The sequence below is a fragment of the Larimichthys crocea genome, chromosome XVIII (genome assembly GCF_000972845.2).
Source record: "Larimichthys crocea isolate SSNF chromosome XVIII, L_crocea_2.0, whole genome shotgun sequence".
In the NCBI taxonomy this organism is placed as follows: domain Eukaryota; kingdom Metazoa; phylum Chordata; class Actinopteri; family Sciaenidae; genus Larimichthys; species Larimichthys crocea.
Genome location: NC_040028.1, coordinates 19,868,564 through 19,883,974, shown reverse-complemented (window position 1 = coordinate 19,883,974; position 15,411 = coordinate 19,868,564). Strand labels below are relative to the sequence as shown.

The following is a 15,411-nucleotide window of genomic DNA, read 5'->3' as shown; positions in this document are numbered from 1 at the left end:
AACAGCAAGCGTGAATTGTTCTACAAGTTTTATTACACAATTGAAAACAAAAAGATATTTTGGAACCAGCTTCGGTATTTACATCCAACACGATGTTTATTAAAAAATACATAGTCAAGGACGTCGTAAAGTGTTAAAGGAGACATCTGAACAAAAACGAGGGGAAAACTACGAGGCTATCGTGAGCGATCTCTCTCGGGTCTTCATGAAGTCGCCGTTACAGTCGAGAGTTATACGGTTAGACATGCTAATGTGTGTGCACCCCGGAACTTTTGGCAAGTCAGTCTGGACATATGAACAGATGTCGCTATCAGAACAATGATTTAAAATGCACTATAAGCAAACAAACGATATATAACTTATAGTCTGACAACCAAATATGGGCAGGCACCGTCACGGTGTCACAGATAAATGGAGCATACGACGGCTCAGCTCCACTGGGCACGTCTCCGGTGACGTTTTGGTCCGTCCACTACGTAACCTCAAACCCAGCCAGGGGCTTTTTGCCCACCAGACTTTATTAACTTCCTCAGATTTGGGTGTAAACATGCTACATAATTGAACTGCTTGCACAGGATTGTTTTATTTTGAAAACTGACCATGCTGTTTGTGTGTTGGACTTCCTGTCTGTTTCTGGGACCGCTGGGGTTTGAAACATCGACTTGAGTCGGGCTTGTTGTCATCTGTAGACACCGTGATGCCTCCTGTCTGGCACTGGGAGGCCGAACTGGACATCCGAGTGAGGCACTGAGTTTAAAGAGCTTAAAGAGTTCTGCTGGGATTCCACTTCCAGAGGCCTCTATGGCGTTTTATAATGAAACTCAACGTGTGACTCATCGGTTTTTTATGTCAAACACGACATGAAACTTCTTAACAAACACCAGCAAATCATGAACACCCAACTGGAACTGTACAAAGCGGGTTTCATCATCGCCGCGCTTCTTGTTTGATTCTACGTAGAAAATTTAAAACAAATAATCACTTTTATAAAACATCTCGCCGCTTAAAACCAATCAGTAAAAAGTCATGATGGGGCGTACAAACATCTTCACGTCTACGTATAACCTGCTTTAAAGCTCTCTCTGTTAACGTACGCCTCCGTGTTCACTCACAAAAGGCTTACATGTTTTGTTCAAGTTCATTCATAAAAACAATAATAGCATCTAATTTAAATGAAATACTTTCAGATCACGCTGAAGTGTCCGTCGCTCAGTATGAGCAGTGATATCAGTATAATACCTACAGGAATGTGATGCGCCCACATGCTTCACGTGTCTATCTGTTACTCTCCAGGTTTTGATGCCGGTAAAGGTTTAGTACCAGATCTCTGATTTCGTCTCGTTTCCGCCGCACCTGCTGCCGTGGAAACCATCGTTGTAGGTGTAGTGGGAGGTCGAAGTGGACCACGGGGTCCTGAGGGGAGAAGCAGAAGCAAATCCACATCATCCGGTGTTACGGTGGTCATTTTTTAAAAAACGGGCAGAGACGCAGTGACGAGTTCTTTACCTTCAGAAAACTCTCGACGTACTGCAGCAGGTAGAGGCCGCAGTCGCTGCTGTTGTCCTGAAGGGGAACTTGGCAGTGTGAGCTTTGCATCTGATCAGGACTAAACTCTCGCGATGAACCGCGGCGGACCTCCCATTCTGACTCCAAGTAGCTGAGGCAGAAATATATTATTATAAAAACACAAACACACACACACAGCTACAGCCTGACAGATTAAAGGAATCGTACTTACTCCCGCAAGAGTTTGAAGACTCGCTCATGAAGGGAACGTTTGAGGGAATCCATGATGAGAATGCACGGCCTGCAGCGGAGACACACGTCCGTCATTCAGAGTTTAAATCAACAAGTTCTCACAGTGTGCATGCAACTGTCCAAAACACAGACGAGCACCCTTAAACACGTCTTTCTCTTCTTCGGCTTAGCTCTGGTTTAACAGCAGCTCATAAAATTGTTTGTGCTACGTGCCTGTGTTTGCCCAACTAGATCTGCAATTGCTTTCGAGGGGTTTACTTCTGACGCTCAAGACCAATCAAACCAATCCACAGTCAGCCTATCTGAACTCAGATACTCTACCTGCTGTGCTCTGGCTTTGTTTATTTTATGAACCACCTTCTAAATCTGAGCCTGACTGAAATTTACGCTGCAAAATAGAGACACGAAGAAGAGAGAAGAGCGCGTGGATTGAGCAACTAAGACAATGAATGGGAGATAAAAAGTTATTTCCTGATTGTTTTACAGTAGCGTGTAATCACACACTCACCTCTTACAAACTGTTTTCTTCTGGTAGGTTTGCTCTGTGCAGTTCTACAAACAAAGAAATAAAATAATCAGGTGAAAGATTTGAAAAAACAAAAACATATAAATAAATGTTATCCTGATTTTTCTTACCACTGGACTGGGTACTGCATCTTTAGTGGGTTCTTCTTGGGTTTTTTCTGAAACATGAAAGCAAACATGAGCTCCAGCTTTGCTCGACACATCCACCATCAGGTAACACACACACACAGTTCAACGAACCTGTGGCCGTGTCCGCCTGGTCGCTGTGGTTCGATGCAGATGTTGCAGGTTGTGTCTCTGTGTTGTCGTTCGGACTTTTAGATCCTTGATCCGCCTCTTGATCCTGTAACTTGTCGGTCTCGCTCTGGTTCTTTCCCGTCTGTGAGTTTGGACCGTTCCAGGTTTCAGTTTTTGGCTCGGCGAGTCCGGGAAAGCAAATGACGACTAAATACCAATGAGCCCTGAACAGACAACAGAGAAATGTCACATATAATGCGAATATATACCAAAAAAAACCCTGTACGATACACCTCTACACGTATTTAACTCACTCTTGATTGACAGGTACAAACAGGAAGTCCTTTTTAAAGATGTCCACATGGCGTGTCCACGTCTTCACACGTTGATGCCGCCTCTGTCTCTGACAGCTGAGCGCACACAAAACAAAAACAGACGCACAAGTTTAAACCTCACATACACACAAATGTCTGCGCACACTCCAGAGTCGTGCTGGGAAAAAGTCTCACATCTCACGTTAAAGCAACAATTCGACTCCAGGTCTTTAAAACGGATTAAAACCATTCAAAGAAATCAGATCTTTGAGTTTTAGAACGAGAATATATTTCTTAATTTAAGCTTTAAACTCTGAACATTCAGAGAATCATTGATTAACCCTTTCAACAGCTTTTCCTTCATGAGTGAACACTAAAGAATATTCTGTGGTCTCATCTTAGCATTAGAAAACAACAACACGAGCTTAGTTTTGTCAGCGCTAAGAACAAGTTTCAGTTGAGACGAGGTTTCCTGTACGACACTAAAAGCACTTTTGCAAGTGGTCAGCGGCTTTAGCGAGGCTGGACGCCGGTGTTGTAGTACCTGAGATCAGTTCTTCGCCTTGAAACCGCTGTCCAACTTGTCCCGCCAGTTTCATAATTAACTGAAAATACTTTTACACTTTGAAACATAAATACTGCAATGCGGTAACTAAGAATGCTGTGCACCCAAAGAGATATTAGCTACCTAAGCAGGCTATATTCTGTCTGGTCTTGGTCTTGTCTCGGTCTCGATACACTCTGGTCTGGGTTGGTCTCGGTTTAGCTGGTCTGCAGTAAATAACCGTATCATCAGCATAGAAATGTTTTATAATATTTAATAGTTTGTAACACAGTTTAAGGTTGATGTCTGGCACGAGAAGAAGAGAGGCCTGGACAGAAAGGATTTTCTCACGAGTCACTGGTGCTTCCTTCGCTCGCGTTGTCTCTCCGTGTCAGCTGCTTGTAGAAGAAGCTGCTGAAGATGTGGGAGCGCTCTGTCACAGCAGGAGAAGCTTTATGGAGGAGGTATCTGTTAAACAAAAACACACATCAACACAATTCAATCCAAAGGTCTCTCCTCCAAAGTAAATTTAAAAGCCTTTGGTTTGAATCTGTGTTACTCACTTGAGGTAAAAATCGATGATGACATCATTGAGGAACTGTCCACTGTCAAGGCACTGCAGGTCCTCCATTGTAACAGTTATACCTCCTTTTAACGGCGGAGGAGGAAACTGGATCAACCTAAGCACAGACGGATGGACGAAAGATTCATCAGCCTCATAGTGCGTCTCTAATTCACGAGAAGGTGTGTTTGTGGTGAACTCGCCTGTGAGGCAGGCCCTGGTGTTTATATTTAATCCAGCTGGAGTCTGGTTTACACAGGGACACGGAGTATGATCCTTTGGTTCTACGATGGCACAGTGTGTATACGGGAGTGGGTTCCTCCTTTTTCTTCTTCTGTGGGAGGAAAGTTACATTATTACTAAACTTTTGTAGATCACGTAGACGAGTTTACGGGACAAGAGGTTGCGAGGTGTTTAACAGGAGAAGAGACGAGAAACGCCTTCCTGCTACCCACAGTTCTGCTTATTTTTCCAGACTTTCCACTAATTTTTATCTATTTTTTTAAGTGTCCACCAAACTTACTGCATCGCTTCCTCCAGCTGCGATCACTGTCTGTCTTCATGACACCTAAAACTAAACAGCAAGAAGACAGGACTACTGGTTTTGGCTCCAGAAGAGCCCTTGCTAAGATGGACACATTCACTCCTCTCCAACATAGCTCGCTCCACCCAGGTGAAGAGTCTTGGTGTCATACTAGACAGCACACTCTACTTCAATGCCCATATGAACAGTGTGACTGTGCCCATCCCTCTCTCAGTGTCGTGCAGAAGTTCTTGTCACTTCACCGCCTCCAACTAATCCAGAACTCTGCAGTCAGGATAATAACAACATGCTCTAGGTCCACAAGCCATGTAACACCCTCGCCGATACAGCTCCCACTTACCTCTCTGACCTTTCTTGAGATCTACACCCCTAACCGCTCCCTGCGATCCTCCTCATCCAACTTACCTCAGTGGGATGTTCTGGCTTTTGTTCTTTATGCTCCTCCTCTGGTTTGAGTCGTGTCCCTGCGTCTCCTTCTGTCTCTGTCTCCACCTCCAGTATTGTTTCTTTCTGGGGATTAGCCTCCAGTTGGATGAGCGGCGTGGCGTCTTTGTCCGTTTCAGTGTGTGGGGTGTGCTGGTCTGTGTTAAATGTAGGGTCAGTGCTCTCCAGGCCCAGCAGAGCCAGCAAGTGAGAGTCCCGTCCAGTTCTCCTGATGAGCTTTATGCTATCGTCCAGAGTGAGCACGGGAGTTTGGATGTCGTACAAATCGCAAACTGCATCGTCGTGAAAAATTGATTTTTCATCCGAGAGACAGTTGAGGCAGTCGATGTCCAGCAAGGAGCGCAACAAAGCCCCCTCCATTCCCTCCAGAGGATCTCTGAGTGTCAGCAGGACGAAGGGGCTCACTGTGCCTGGTAACATAAAAACATCACAACAACAGAAGACGGAGATTTAAACCACAAAAATGGAGACACCAACTGCAACCTAAATGCTGAGGGTTGAGCTACTGTCTGAACTTTGACCTACAGCATGAGCTCTCTTACCGATGTTTGAGGGTGCGCCTTGTTTGACGTACAGCTTGTGGAGGTCCCGATGTATAGCAGCTGCAGCAGTTTCCGACACGCCCAGAAGGAGGGCGGAAGGAGGAATCGGTTCCGCCTCGTCCTCGAAGTGAAGCTCCTGGGCCTCCAGTTCCTGCTGCTCCCAAACGCTGTACCTCCGCAGCTCTTTGCGCTCCACGTTTAACATCAACGCCACCTTTTCGCTAGTGTCTGGGGACGAGAGGTGTTCAAAGTATTGTGATATTTTTCCTACTCCAGCTCAGGAGTCTGGATTAGAAATGCCCATCATCATCACTTCGTGTTGTTTTAGTGTAACAGAAAACACATTTCAGATCCAAAACAAGTTAAAAAATATCGTCTTGCCGTGCCAGAGTTGGATGTGGAGCTTCACTGGCTACATCTTGTAGTGTTTTCTGATGGCTAACCTCGAGGCTGAAGTAATTCTTTCACTCAAGGTCAGGGTTTGTTTTACAGAGCCAATACGCAACACATTGTGTTGTTAAGAAACATATTTCATGGCTTAGATCGAATCTCAAGCTCACCGAAGGGAAGATTTCACAGGCTGAGAGGTGAAAGTGCGCACACACACACACAGACACACACACACACAGACACAGACAGACACACACTTTAGCATCTGAAATAGACCACTAAGCTGTGAGTGGGATGCTGGTGTGCAGACAGCGTGAACAAAACAAGATGAGAGAGGTTCCTCTCGAGTCTGAGTTTATACAACCCGGACCAAAAAAGATCACAGCTGCTCGACAAACTTTACAGTTATACGGCTGAAAGTTAAAAAACTCTTCAGGGCGTTACCTTTCAGAGGGATCATTATTTTGTCGTCGGTCACCTGTGAAAGTAAAAACGCGTTAAACAACGTGCTGAATGTGATGCGATCATCAGAATTCATACGTGTATTTGTGGGTCGTGAGAGTTACCATGATGTCCCCGTTGGACTTCCCTTGGTAACCTCCACAGAACAAGGAGGAGAAGGCGACGCCCATGCAGGAGTAGTCCGCACCGGGGTCTAAAGACACGGCCACTCGAGGGAGATCTTCTACGACTACGTGCAACACCTGCAACACACACACAGTTTGGAGGATGGTAAGTCAGTAAAATGAGATTTTAATACACAACAATAGTACAATAACCTCCATGTTACGTCAAGGAAGCTGAAAGCAAAATCACAACAGAGGAAAACATTGTTCCAACGTTAGTATTTTTAAAGGCGGCGTGTGCAGGTTTGAAACAAATCCGTACTTTGGCACCATCTAGTGTCAGAATCACAAATAACACTGTGTTTACACACACACACACACACACACACACACACAATAATAATAATAATAAAAAACTTAATGTACTTCTAATATTAATTCAATATTTTCAATGTTAATAAAGCCAGTTTGTGTTTGTGCAGAAACACACGCTGCTGCTCCTTTAGTTTAGTTTTAGATATTTCGACCGTCATCTCTCTAAGTCTTGATCGGTTTGTGTCAGATCACTGACCTGCATGTCCTGTAAGTCAGAGGTTTCTTGCTCTTTGGCCAAAGCGTCCTGCTGGGACTGTCTCTGTGTTACAGCGTCTTCCACGGTGAGCAGCGTATGAGCCAATGGGCTGCAGCGCTGAGGGACGTCACAGCTCTCCTCTTCGTCACTGGACAGCACAACTGAAAGAACACGGACATGAGGAGAGTTGGGTTGCCTGAGAAACTGTTTCATGCAAAAGTTGCAGCAGTAGAGTGAGTGTTGGTGTACTCACTGGGTTCAGAGGTTGTGTTGTCCTGGCTTGACAATACGCTTTGTCTCTGGGAACTAAGAATGTCTCCAGCCTCCAATTTATTAGAGATGATGATCGGGAGCAGGATTTCTGCTGGATCATCTGTGCCCACGGTGAACTGTACAATGCTTCGGTCCAGGCTCTCTAAATCTACGTCTTCTCCGCCGTCTTCCTGACAAACGTGCGTAGGAGCTGGTCCTCCATCTCGTCCGTCTTCTCCGGTGAGGCGAAGCACGCTTTCGCGGTGGCGTTTGGGGCTGCTTGTTCCGTTGCAGTGGGATCCTGCACCCTTTATTTTCCTCTTCTGTTGAGACGGCACAGAATAACAAGGACATGTTAGTGTTGGAGAGGAGGTCCGCTCTAAAGAGGGATGCCTCTGATCTGGTAGGAACTGGTAGGAACTGGTAGGACGTTCCACTGTTTGGGTTATGTTTGGATAAAGTTTACTCCTTGGTGAGACTGTGACAGAACTCACCACGCTGTGTTGTACTTCTTTTTCTGGATCAGTGCACTTGTCCTTGATGCTAGTTGGGGAGAACTCATCACAACTTCCTTTGTCCTCAGCCGGGTCCCAGCTCACCGACAGCCCACAGTCTGTATGAGGCAGAGAAACACTGATCAACCAAAACATCAGACATCAGAATAACTCTGTGGAGTACAGCGGTTCAGAGACGGAGAGCAGCATCACATCAGCATCATGTTTACGCACCAACAACATCGGCGAATCTGTAGTCCTCTCCGCAGTCTTTGCCTATTATCACCTCCTCGATGTCTTTTTCTTCTCTGTCCACGTCATCGCCAGCATTTTGTAACCTCCTCTTGAGTCGTGATCTGAAGACGTGAAAGATTTAACACAGTGTTCTCATTATGCTGCTGCTGCTGTAACTAATCGCAGAATAACCAAGACTGCACACATTAAAGACAAACGCAGAAACACACATCGAACCTCAAGTTGTGAGATCTTAGAAAAAGAAGAAGAACAAGATGAGGCCAAACAACTTCAGGTCAAGACAGAAAAGTAAAACACAACACACAGGCAGAGCTAAACTGTGTGTGTGTGTGTGTGTGTGTGGTATTATTCCAAATAAAATTTTCTGCCTGGAAAATTCCCAGAGCCAAAGAAGCAGCGAGCCGAGCCAAACTCCATTAAAAGGTTGTTTCTTCTTAAACTAATTGAAAACAAATAAAAAGAAATGACTCTAATAAATAACTAAAAAAACTGAATATTGTTTTTGTGGCTAATTTTGTTCGGCGCTCACAGACCTACATGGAAAAAAAAAAAAACACACCACACTGCCCCGACATTTGAAGTTTAGTCCACTTCCTGTACAAACACCAGTACAGGTTCATATGTGACAGACACAGAAGATGCATGTTCTGTATTTTTAATCTCTCTGCACGCTCCCAGGAGCCACAGGTGGAACGCAGGAAATCTTTACGCCGTGTGTCTCTCTTACAAAAAGAGATGAGCACAATAAACATTAAAAAAAGTGTAGTAGCATTATCAAAATGTGCTTTTGGTGTCATTCATGTCTCCAAATACATGTTTGTTATTAAGTAGGTAGTGAGAGAAACTGGTTCCAAATAGGCTGCCATGTTGGGACACTTAATCCGTGATTTACATGTTTGCTGCATCAAAAAAACAAACCGACTCACTGTTCCCAGCCCGAGAAATAGTCCACACACTACAGACTGTAAAACAGTTTTGATCAAATAAACGAGGCATGTGTTCATGAGCTTTGTTTGGGATCTGTCAGTAGCGTCAGTGTTCTCCTCCGTCTATCGGCACATCTTGCTACAACTCCATGGTTCAGTCCCGCTTTTCTCCTCCCTTGAGAAACATTTTAAAAAATTAGATCATTTCTGTCTGCAGAAGAAATCTGGAAATTGTGACTCATGCATTCATAACTAGCCGACTAGACTACTGTAACTCTCTTGTCTCCGGCTCATCCAGAACTCGGCTGCCAGAGAAACACGATCACATCACACCTATTCTGGCTCACCTACACCGGCTACAGGGTGGATTTTAAAGATCTCACTGACGACGTTTAAAGTCCTGAGAGGCCTCGCAACAAGTTATTTAGTTGCACTTTTAGTCTCCTCTCGCTGCCTGAGATCCTCCGACGCTTCATTCCTGGTTGGTGCAACTATATCCACAAAGGTGACAGAGCGTTTGCAGTCAGGCCTGAGATCAGAGCTGCAGACTCTGTATGCTGCACTTCTTTTTAACCTGTGGCTTTGTTCTTTGAAAGGTGCTATATAAATAAAGTTTATTATTATTAAAAGCGACTTCGTACCTGTGAGGTGATGGGGTGATGCTGGGCGTCTTCGGGCTGCATTTCGGGTGCACACTCTTGTTTTTAGCGTTCTTGGCCTCCCTGTGACTCGACCTCCGGTCCGTGCAGAGCGCAGGCTTCTCTCTGCAATGACCGCTCTCCCTCTGCGAGCTTGACACCTGTCCACCGTTTTCCACCGCGCAACTCTGTTTTATTCTCTCCATGTACGTCCTCCCTCGCGCCGTCTTTAGGACGTCTGTCAGGATGAGACAGGGCTTCTTCCTGCGGGGCGAAACAGAGGCACGGTTATTCATCACAACCTTTCTGGAGCGGCGGCTTCTCCGTGACATTGTGGCCTAAATACATTTTAAAAACGCTCATCTACCATTGCAGGCCAGACTTTATGGATGTCAGCTGATCAAGAGGGAGGTGTAGGCAAGAAGGCCGGCGTAGATAAGACTTATGTGTGTGTGTGTGTGTGCAGTCGTGATAAGCAAAGCCCGGAGTCATGGTGTTTGTAAGCAATGTTTGGAGCACTACACGAGATAAACACTGTACACACAAACAAGAGACATTCACACCTTTTTTAAATAGTTATCTTACACACATGTAGTCATCATATCTGAGCTTCACACACACACACACTGAACTCCTCCGGTCAGCTCATATTCCTGCTTTAGATGTTCGTCTGCTTCAGAAATGTTTAATATTTCTTATGATACTGAAGAAAATCCTGCTGTGCATCGCCTCTATATGACACTTTATATTCAGGGTGAGTGCCCCATCTGGTGAAAGTTCAAGAAACTGCAGTGACCTGCACACACCGGCGAGGGAAGTTTATTTATGTAGGAGCTTTACATGAGACAGAAAGGTATAAAGACGACACACATATTTAATAAAGTTACATAAAAAATACTAATCAAACTGTAGAATTATAAATTAAGAGTGTAGCTAAAGTATAACTTCATAAAACATCAATGTTTGAAGTACGGATTTAAAGAAACTACGAGCTGGAGCGGACCTTCAGCGTTCTTCAAGCTTATTCCAGATTACACGGTTCATAAAAACTGAATGCTGCTCCTCCGTTTAGTTTGAGTCCAGTGACAGTGAGCTGAACTGTCGGCAAACTTGTTGGTGTCCTTGCTGGCCTAAACCAGTCTCATCAGGCTCGAGGGAGAGGAGAGTGATCCATTGAAAGTGTAATGTTTTGTGTGGGTGGTGCAGAGGCTGCTGTGTGTCTGTGAGGTTTGGTCCGTTAGTACTTTAACTGTAACGTAACTGATTCATTTAGACGGCAGGTTTTGCTGAGTGTTGAGTCCTAGGGGTCTGCTGAACCGTGATATCCCGACAGTTGAGGTCTTGACCGAGACCGACACGAGGCAGAGACCTTCAAGACTCATCTCGATTACTACAAAACCGGGCTGTAGCGCCTGGAAAGCCGTGTTTTGATTGACCTTCCCGCTTGTGTTTCTGATAGCAGCATATCAAACAACCAAAGCCGCAGGCTGAATCATCTTTTTGGATGTTTATTTCACCTCCTTCTGCTCCACATGAGACTGTTTTTCTGTCGGCCAGCCCTCTTCATAACACTCAAAAAGTATCAGCTCTCTTCTGTTTCATGGTGATTTATCAAGACTGCTTTCCAGTTGCGACTGTGGTCTGTGTTTCTGCCCACGTTTGGGGTCGAATCTGGCTCAAATTAATCTGTTTAGCACGCAGATAATCCCAGCAGGTAGAAGGTCTGTATCTATTTAAAATCATGTCCACTTGAACCGTCAAGTATCTCAATTACAGCAATAACAGTTTGTGCACTTCATGGATTCAGGTGAGAAAAGATGCTCAGTACAGTCCAGGAGTAACTCAGTCGATAGTCCATAAGTTACAGTTTGGGCTGCATTGACGTTGAAGGCAGTTCAAAGTAGATAAATATTTAGTTGTTATGGGAAAATCCTTAAATGTGTTATTTAGAAAAAGTAGCACAAATAAGAGTTAAGAAAGTGCAGCGATCTCCTGCTTACCTCTCCATTTCCAACGTGATGTTGGCCGTGTCCAACATTACGGATCCGTTTTTATGCTGCAGGTCAGAATGTCTGCGTTTACATGAAAACTCTGTCCAGGAAACCTGTTAAGACGGAAGGAAGCGGCGTGAGTCTGGAGAAACAAAGCAGAGCGAGACACGTTATCACCAAAACATTTGTTCATGTGGTCAGACGGAGAGCAAAGATACATTTGTACCTGTCTGTTAAACTTCCCACACTCTGATGAAAGACTTGTCATGGAGATTTTGAATGGACTTTCCATCTAAAATTCATGGGATAGTTAGTGACCATGCTATGAACGTAATGACATGCAACACTACAAACTTTCCTCAGATGTGCAAATGAGCATCGGTTACAACCCTGTTTCCTAAATATGCCACGCTGTGAAAAATGTGAGTAGAAGCGAAATGCGAAGACTGCGGAGCCCGTCTGGTGACATTTGTCAGAACAAGAAATAATACGTGGCCACAAATTAATTAAGCATGAGAACGAGATGACTATTAAGCGACTGTGAATTTCGATATTATATGAATATGTAAAATTAATATACTTTAACCAGGAAGAGCTCTGTCGGTCTCTCACCGACTCTCTTATTTCAACTGTAGTCTACACATAGATGAAGACCCAATCATCTCGTTCCCTCGTTGTTGTAAATTCGTGGCCACGCAATTGTTTTTTGTCACCAGACGGGCTCCGTAGATTATCAAATGTTGAAACTGCATATATTTTTAATCTGATGATAGCAACATTTCCAAAGAAAAGTTGAGACAGTGGCGGCGAAATGTCGTGGAGAAACTGCTGAAATCAACGGCAACACGTCAGGAGGGAAAGCAGTGTTCAGGAGCCTCTCGTGTCTTATGTACGCTGAATTAGAGACACTCTCAGAGTACATCAAAGGTGCCTGAATCAGTCCCACGTTCTCCCCCGAACTCATGCCGGTGGTCAGACTTTAAACCCCGACAGATAACACCACAACGTTGACATAGGTTGGCGCCTGCTTTCCTCAAACAAAGCCAAACAGAGGCCCACGCGTGACCCCGTGTAACCTAAGGAGAGACAATCCCATGAAACACACGAAAAGGCTGGAAAAGTTGTGAAAGGCTGAAGGGAATCAACAGGTTGGTTACATGACTGGAAAGATCTCAGAGACGCCGAGTCTTTGTGAAGTAGAGATGTGGAGGGGTTCACCACACACATAATAATCTGATCTTCGAGCCTTCAGACGGTTCTGCATCAAAAACAGGCAGGATTCTGCTGAAACCATCATCTGCGAATACACACACACAGCTACGTCCACAAATGACAGCTGAGACTCGAGCATGCAAAGAGGAAACTGTGTATAAACCAGGAAACAGACTGTCAGGCTTGTTATCAGCACACATGGAGTGATGGGTGACCTGCACATCTGAAGGATTTATTAATGCCGAACGGTACATACATATGCTGCCACGTACACGACATCTTCTTGTTGCTTATTTCAGACGACGTTAAACCACATTCTGGGTGCGGGTGCTAAACTAAACTGGCTTGTCTGCAGTCCACGCTTGTCACCAGCGGTACTGTGAAACCTACACCGAGCGAGAGTGTGACAATATTCCACTTTTAAGATTACAGCGACGTGTCCTCGGTTCCACATACGTGTTTTTAAGAAGAAGAGGCGATGAACAGCAAGGTAAACACGACCCTGACCAGCTTTTTTTTAAAAATATGTTGCTGTGATCAGATTCAAAATGCCACAAAGTGAATAAAATGTCTCAGTTTCAACATTTGATAAGTTGTTTTTCAGGATTTATTTTGAAGGATTTGGAGCTTCTCTCTGTCTCTGAACAAACAGGCCTTCCTGATATTTTATAGACTGTATGATTGATCAGGTAATCGTGAAAACAATGGGGACATGAACACAGTCTGAAAACAATAGTTGCAGCCCAAGCGTAAGCTTATTAAAGTAACTGTAGGACAGTAGCAGCACGTGACTGATACTGTTACTGAACGACAGGATTTAGCAATACTCTGTCTCGTCTTTAAAATCACTTCTGAAAGTCCATTTTCCAAATAGTTTTTAACAGCTTTTGGTCACTGTGGTTAATTTTAAAATGTGTTAGACACATTCAGTTTTATTAATTATTATTAACAACAAGGAATTCTTAAGAGCGACGACAGAGTAGTGTCTTAAAACCATCCCGGATCACCGTGATTAGCACAATTTATGGATGAAGCAAGCGTCACTGTAGCTGAGAAGAAGCAAATGAAAAAGCGACTAAACTCGTTGACACTAACTCATGAGACACTGGATGTATTTTGGAAAAAAAAACAGGGGTCATCCATACCAAGTTGTCCTTGTCAACGTTAAACGGTAAAGTTAAGGCGTTTCTTCGCTCCATCATGATCCAGAATATGGTAAGGCACAGCACGAACGCTGCGAGAAACACATGAGAATACATAAACAGTCAAAGAAAGCAAAGCCTGCATGAGAAAGTGACCAGATATTTCATTTTTCCCACGTTCATGAACGCATCATAGTCATTCCGACGGTCACTGAACGCACCGGGACACCGTAGTTTAGAGTTTATAGCTCCGCTAAAGAGCAGTGTATGATGTATTTCTTGCCTGTGCTTTTCCTATATCCTGCATCGTGGGTTTATTGTGTGTGAATGAGAAAAGAATCAGGAACCGTGGCCAGATCACCGCGCACGTTGTTTCATTGCATCAATTGCGTGGCGCCACTATTCGGCCACTTCACCGAAAGCCGAATGTGGCATTTTTTTTGCAATATTCGGCCGAATACTTTCGGTTGCCGAATATTCGGTGCAGACAAAAGAACACTCAAGGAAAATTCTACAACTACCAGCCACTTCTGTACGTTGTCTTAAAATAACTGAGGCGATTGCAGGTTACATTTGTAAAGATATGCGCCCGTATTCCGTTGCTGACTTCAGCTGTGAAAGAAAGGAAGAACTGGTGACAATGAGAACTAAATTGTTACCGAACAGTGCGTTTGTATGTAACTTTTATTGTTTTTTTTACGTTTTAAATGTTAGTATTGGACATCTTCACATCGTCAAACCTGGCCAGTAAATTAGCCGTCTGATGCGGGATTCGAACCGGGGCCAGCTGCAGAAAGGACTATAGCCTCCACACACGGGGCGGCCGCTTAACCCACTACGCTACCGACCCCCCCAAACCTGGCCCTCTTTAAAAGAAGTTTGCATTAGATAATATATTTCCTACCTTTGAACAACTGAGGCATAAATTTAATTTAGCACGATCCCATTTGTTCAGATTCCTCCAGGTTCGTAGTTACATTAAAATCTGCCTGATGAGTTGCCTATAGGGATGTAACGACGCATCGTGACACGATTAAAAATCGTTACAAATGCGTGACGACTCGCATCGGTTGACAGAATAAATGAATCGCGATTCTTGGCGAATGGGAACCCGCACAGCGCGTGCTCCCACTGCTCAAACAGGCTTCCCGGCGCGTTGCGTGAGCGTAGCGTATCTGGTCCGTCCTGCACGCGACTTCAAACCCCACCGGGAGTTTTTTAGGAGCGAGCGCTTAGCCCACCAGACTTTGTTTACCTGCTCAGATTTGGACATTTTCCCGGTGTTTCCCTTCTGAACATGCTTCTACATGTGTAAATATGTTACGTAGTTAGTTAGTTTCGCTTTTGTCTGTTTTTTTACAACCGGCAGTTTGCACGGGGTATTTTATTTTGAAAATCCACCGGATTCTCTTTGCTTTTTCTGTGTCTGGCTTTCGCCCGCTCGAGGTGCTCTGTGGAAATTGACGCGTGCTGCTCGCAAGTTTTAATGTTTTTATTTTATTGT

The 15,411-nt window shown here is 44.4% G+C and overlaps 1 protein-coding gene across 9 annotated transcripts in view; it reads right to left on the bottom strand.

Moving 5' to 3' along the window:
* Positions 1-13: 13 nt before the first annotated feature.
* The window catches only part of senp7 (SUMO specific peptidase 7), a 16,766-nt gene continuing 1,368 nt past the window's right edge, over positions 14-15,411 (bottom strand). For 4 of the 9 annotated variants that reach the window (XM_019257397.2, XM_027291264.1, XM_027291263.1 and 1 more), the window contains exons 2-23: positions 13,911-13,999; positions 11,780-11,845; positions 11,563-11,666; positions 9,566-9,826; positions 7,978-8,099; positions 7,744-7,862; positions 7,251-7,572; positions 6,998-7,158; positions 6,427-6,564; positions 6,305-6,338; positions 5,471-5,698; positions 4,890-5,338; positions 4,144-4,274; positions 3,942-4,058; positions 3,730-3,846; positions 2,835-2,930; positions 2,524-2,744; positions 2,395-2,441; positions 2,267-2,310; positions 1,739-1,807; positions 1,507-1,657; positions 14-1,413 (exon numbers count right to left, since the gene is read on the bottom strand). In XM_019257397.2, coding sequence (XP_019112942.1) covers positions 1,276-1,413; positions 1,507-1,657; positions 1,739-1,807; positions 2,267-2,310; positions 2,395-2,441; positions 2,524-2,744; positions 2,835-2,930; positions 3,730-3,846; positions 3,942-4,058; positions 4,144-4,274; positions 4,890-5,338; positions 5,471-5,698; positions 6,305-6,338; positions 6,427-6,564; positions 6,998-7,158; positions 7,251-7,572; positions 7,744-7,862; positions 7,978-8,099; positions 9,566-9,826; positions 11,563-11,666; positions 11,780-11,845; positions 13,911-13,967 — 3,192 coding nt within the window. In that variant the 5' untranslated portion in view covers positions 13,968-13,999 and the 3' untranslated portion in view covers positions 14-1,275. The remainder of the gene's footprint in view (positions 1,414-1,506; positions 1,658-1,738; positions 1,808-2,266; positions 2,311-2,394; positions 2,442-2,523; positions 2,745-2,834; positions 2,931-3,729; positions 3,847-3,941; positions 4,059-4,143; positions 4,275-4,889; positions 5,339-5,470; positions 5,699-6,304; positions 6,339-6,426; positions 6,565-6,997; positions 7,159-7,250; positions 7,573-7,743; positions 7,863-7,977; positions 8,100-9,565; positions 9,827-11,562; positions 11,667-11,779; positions 11,846-13,910; positions 14,000-15,411) is intronic. The other 5 variants (XM_027291267.1, XM_027291268.1, XM_027291269.1 and 2 more) reach the window with 2 other exon arrangements.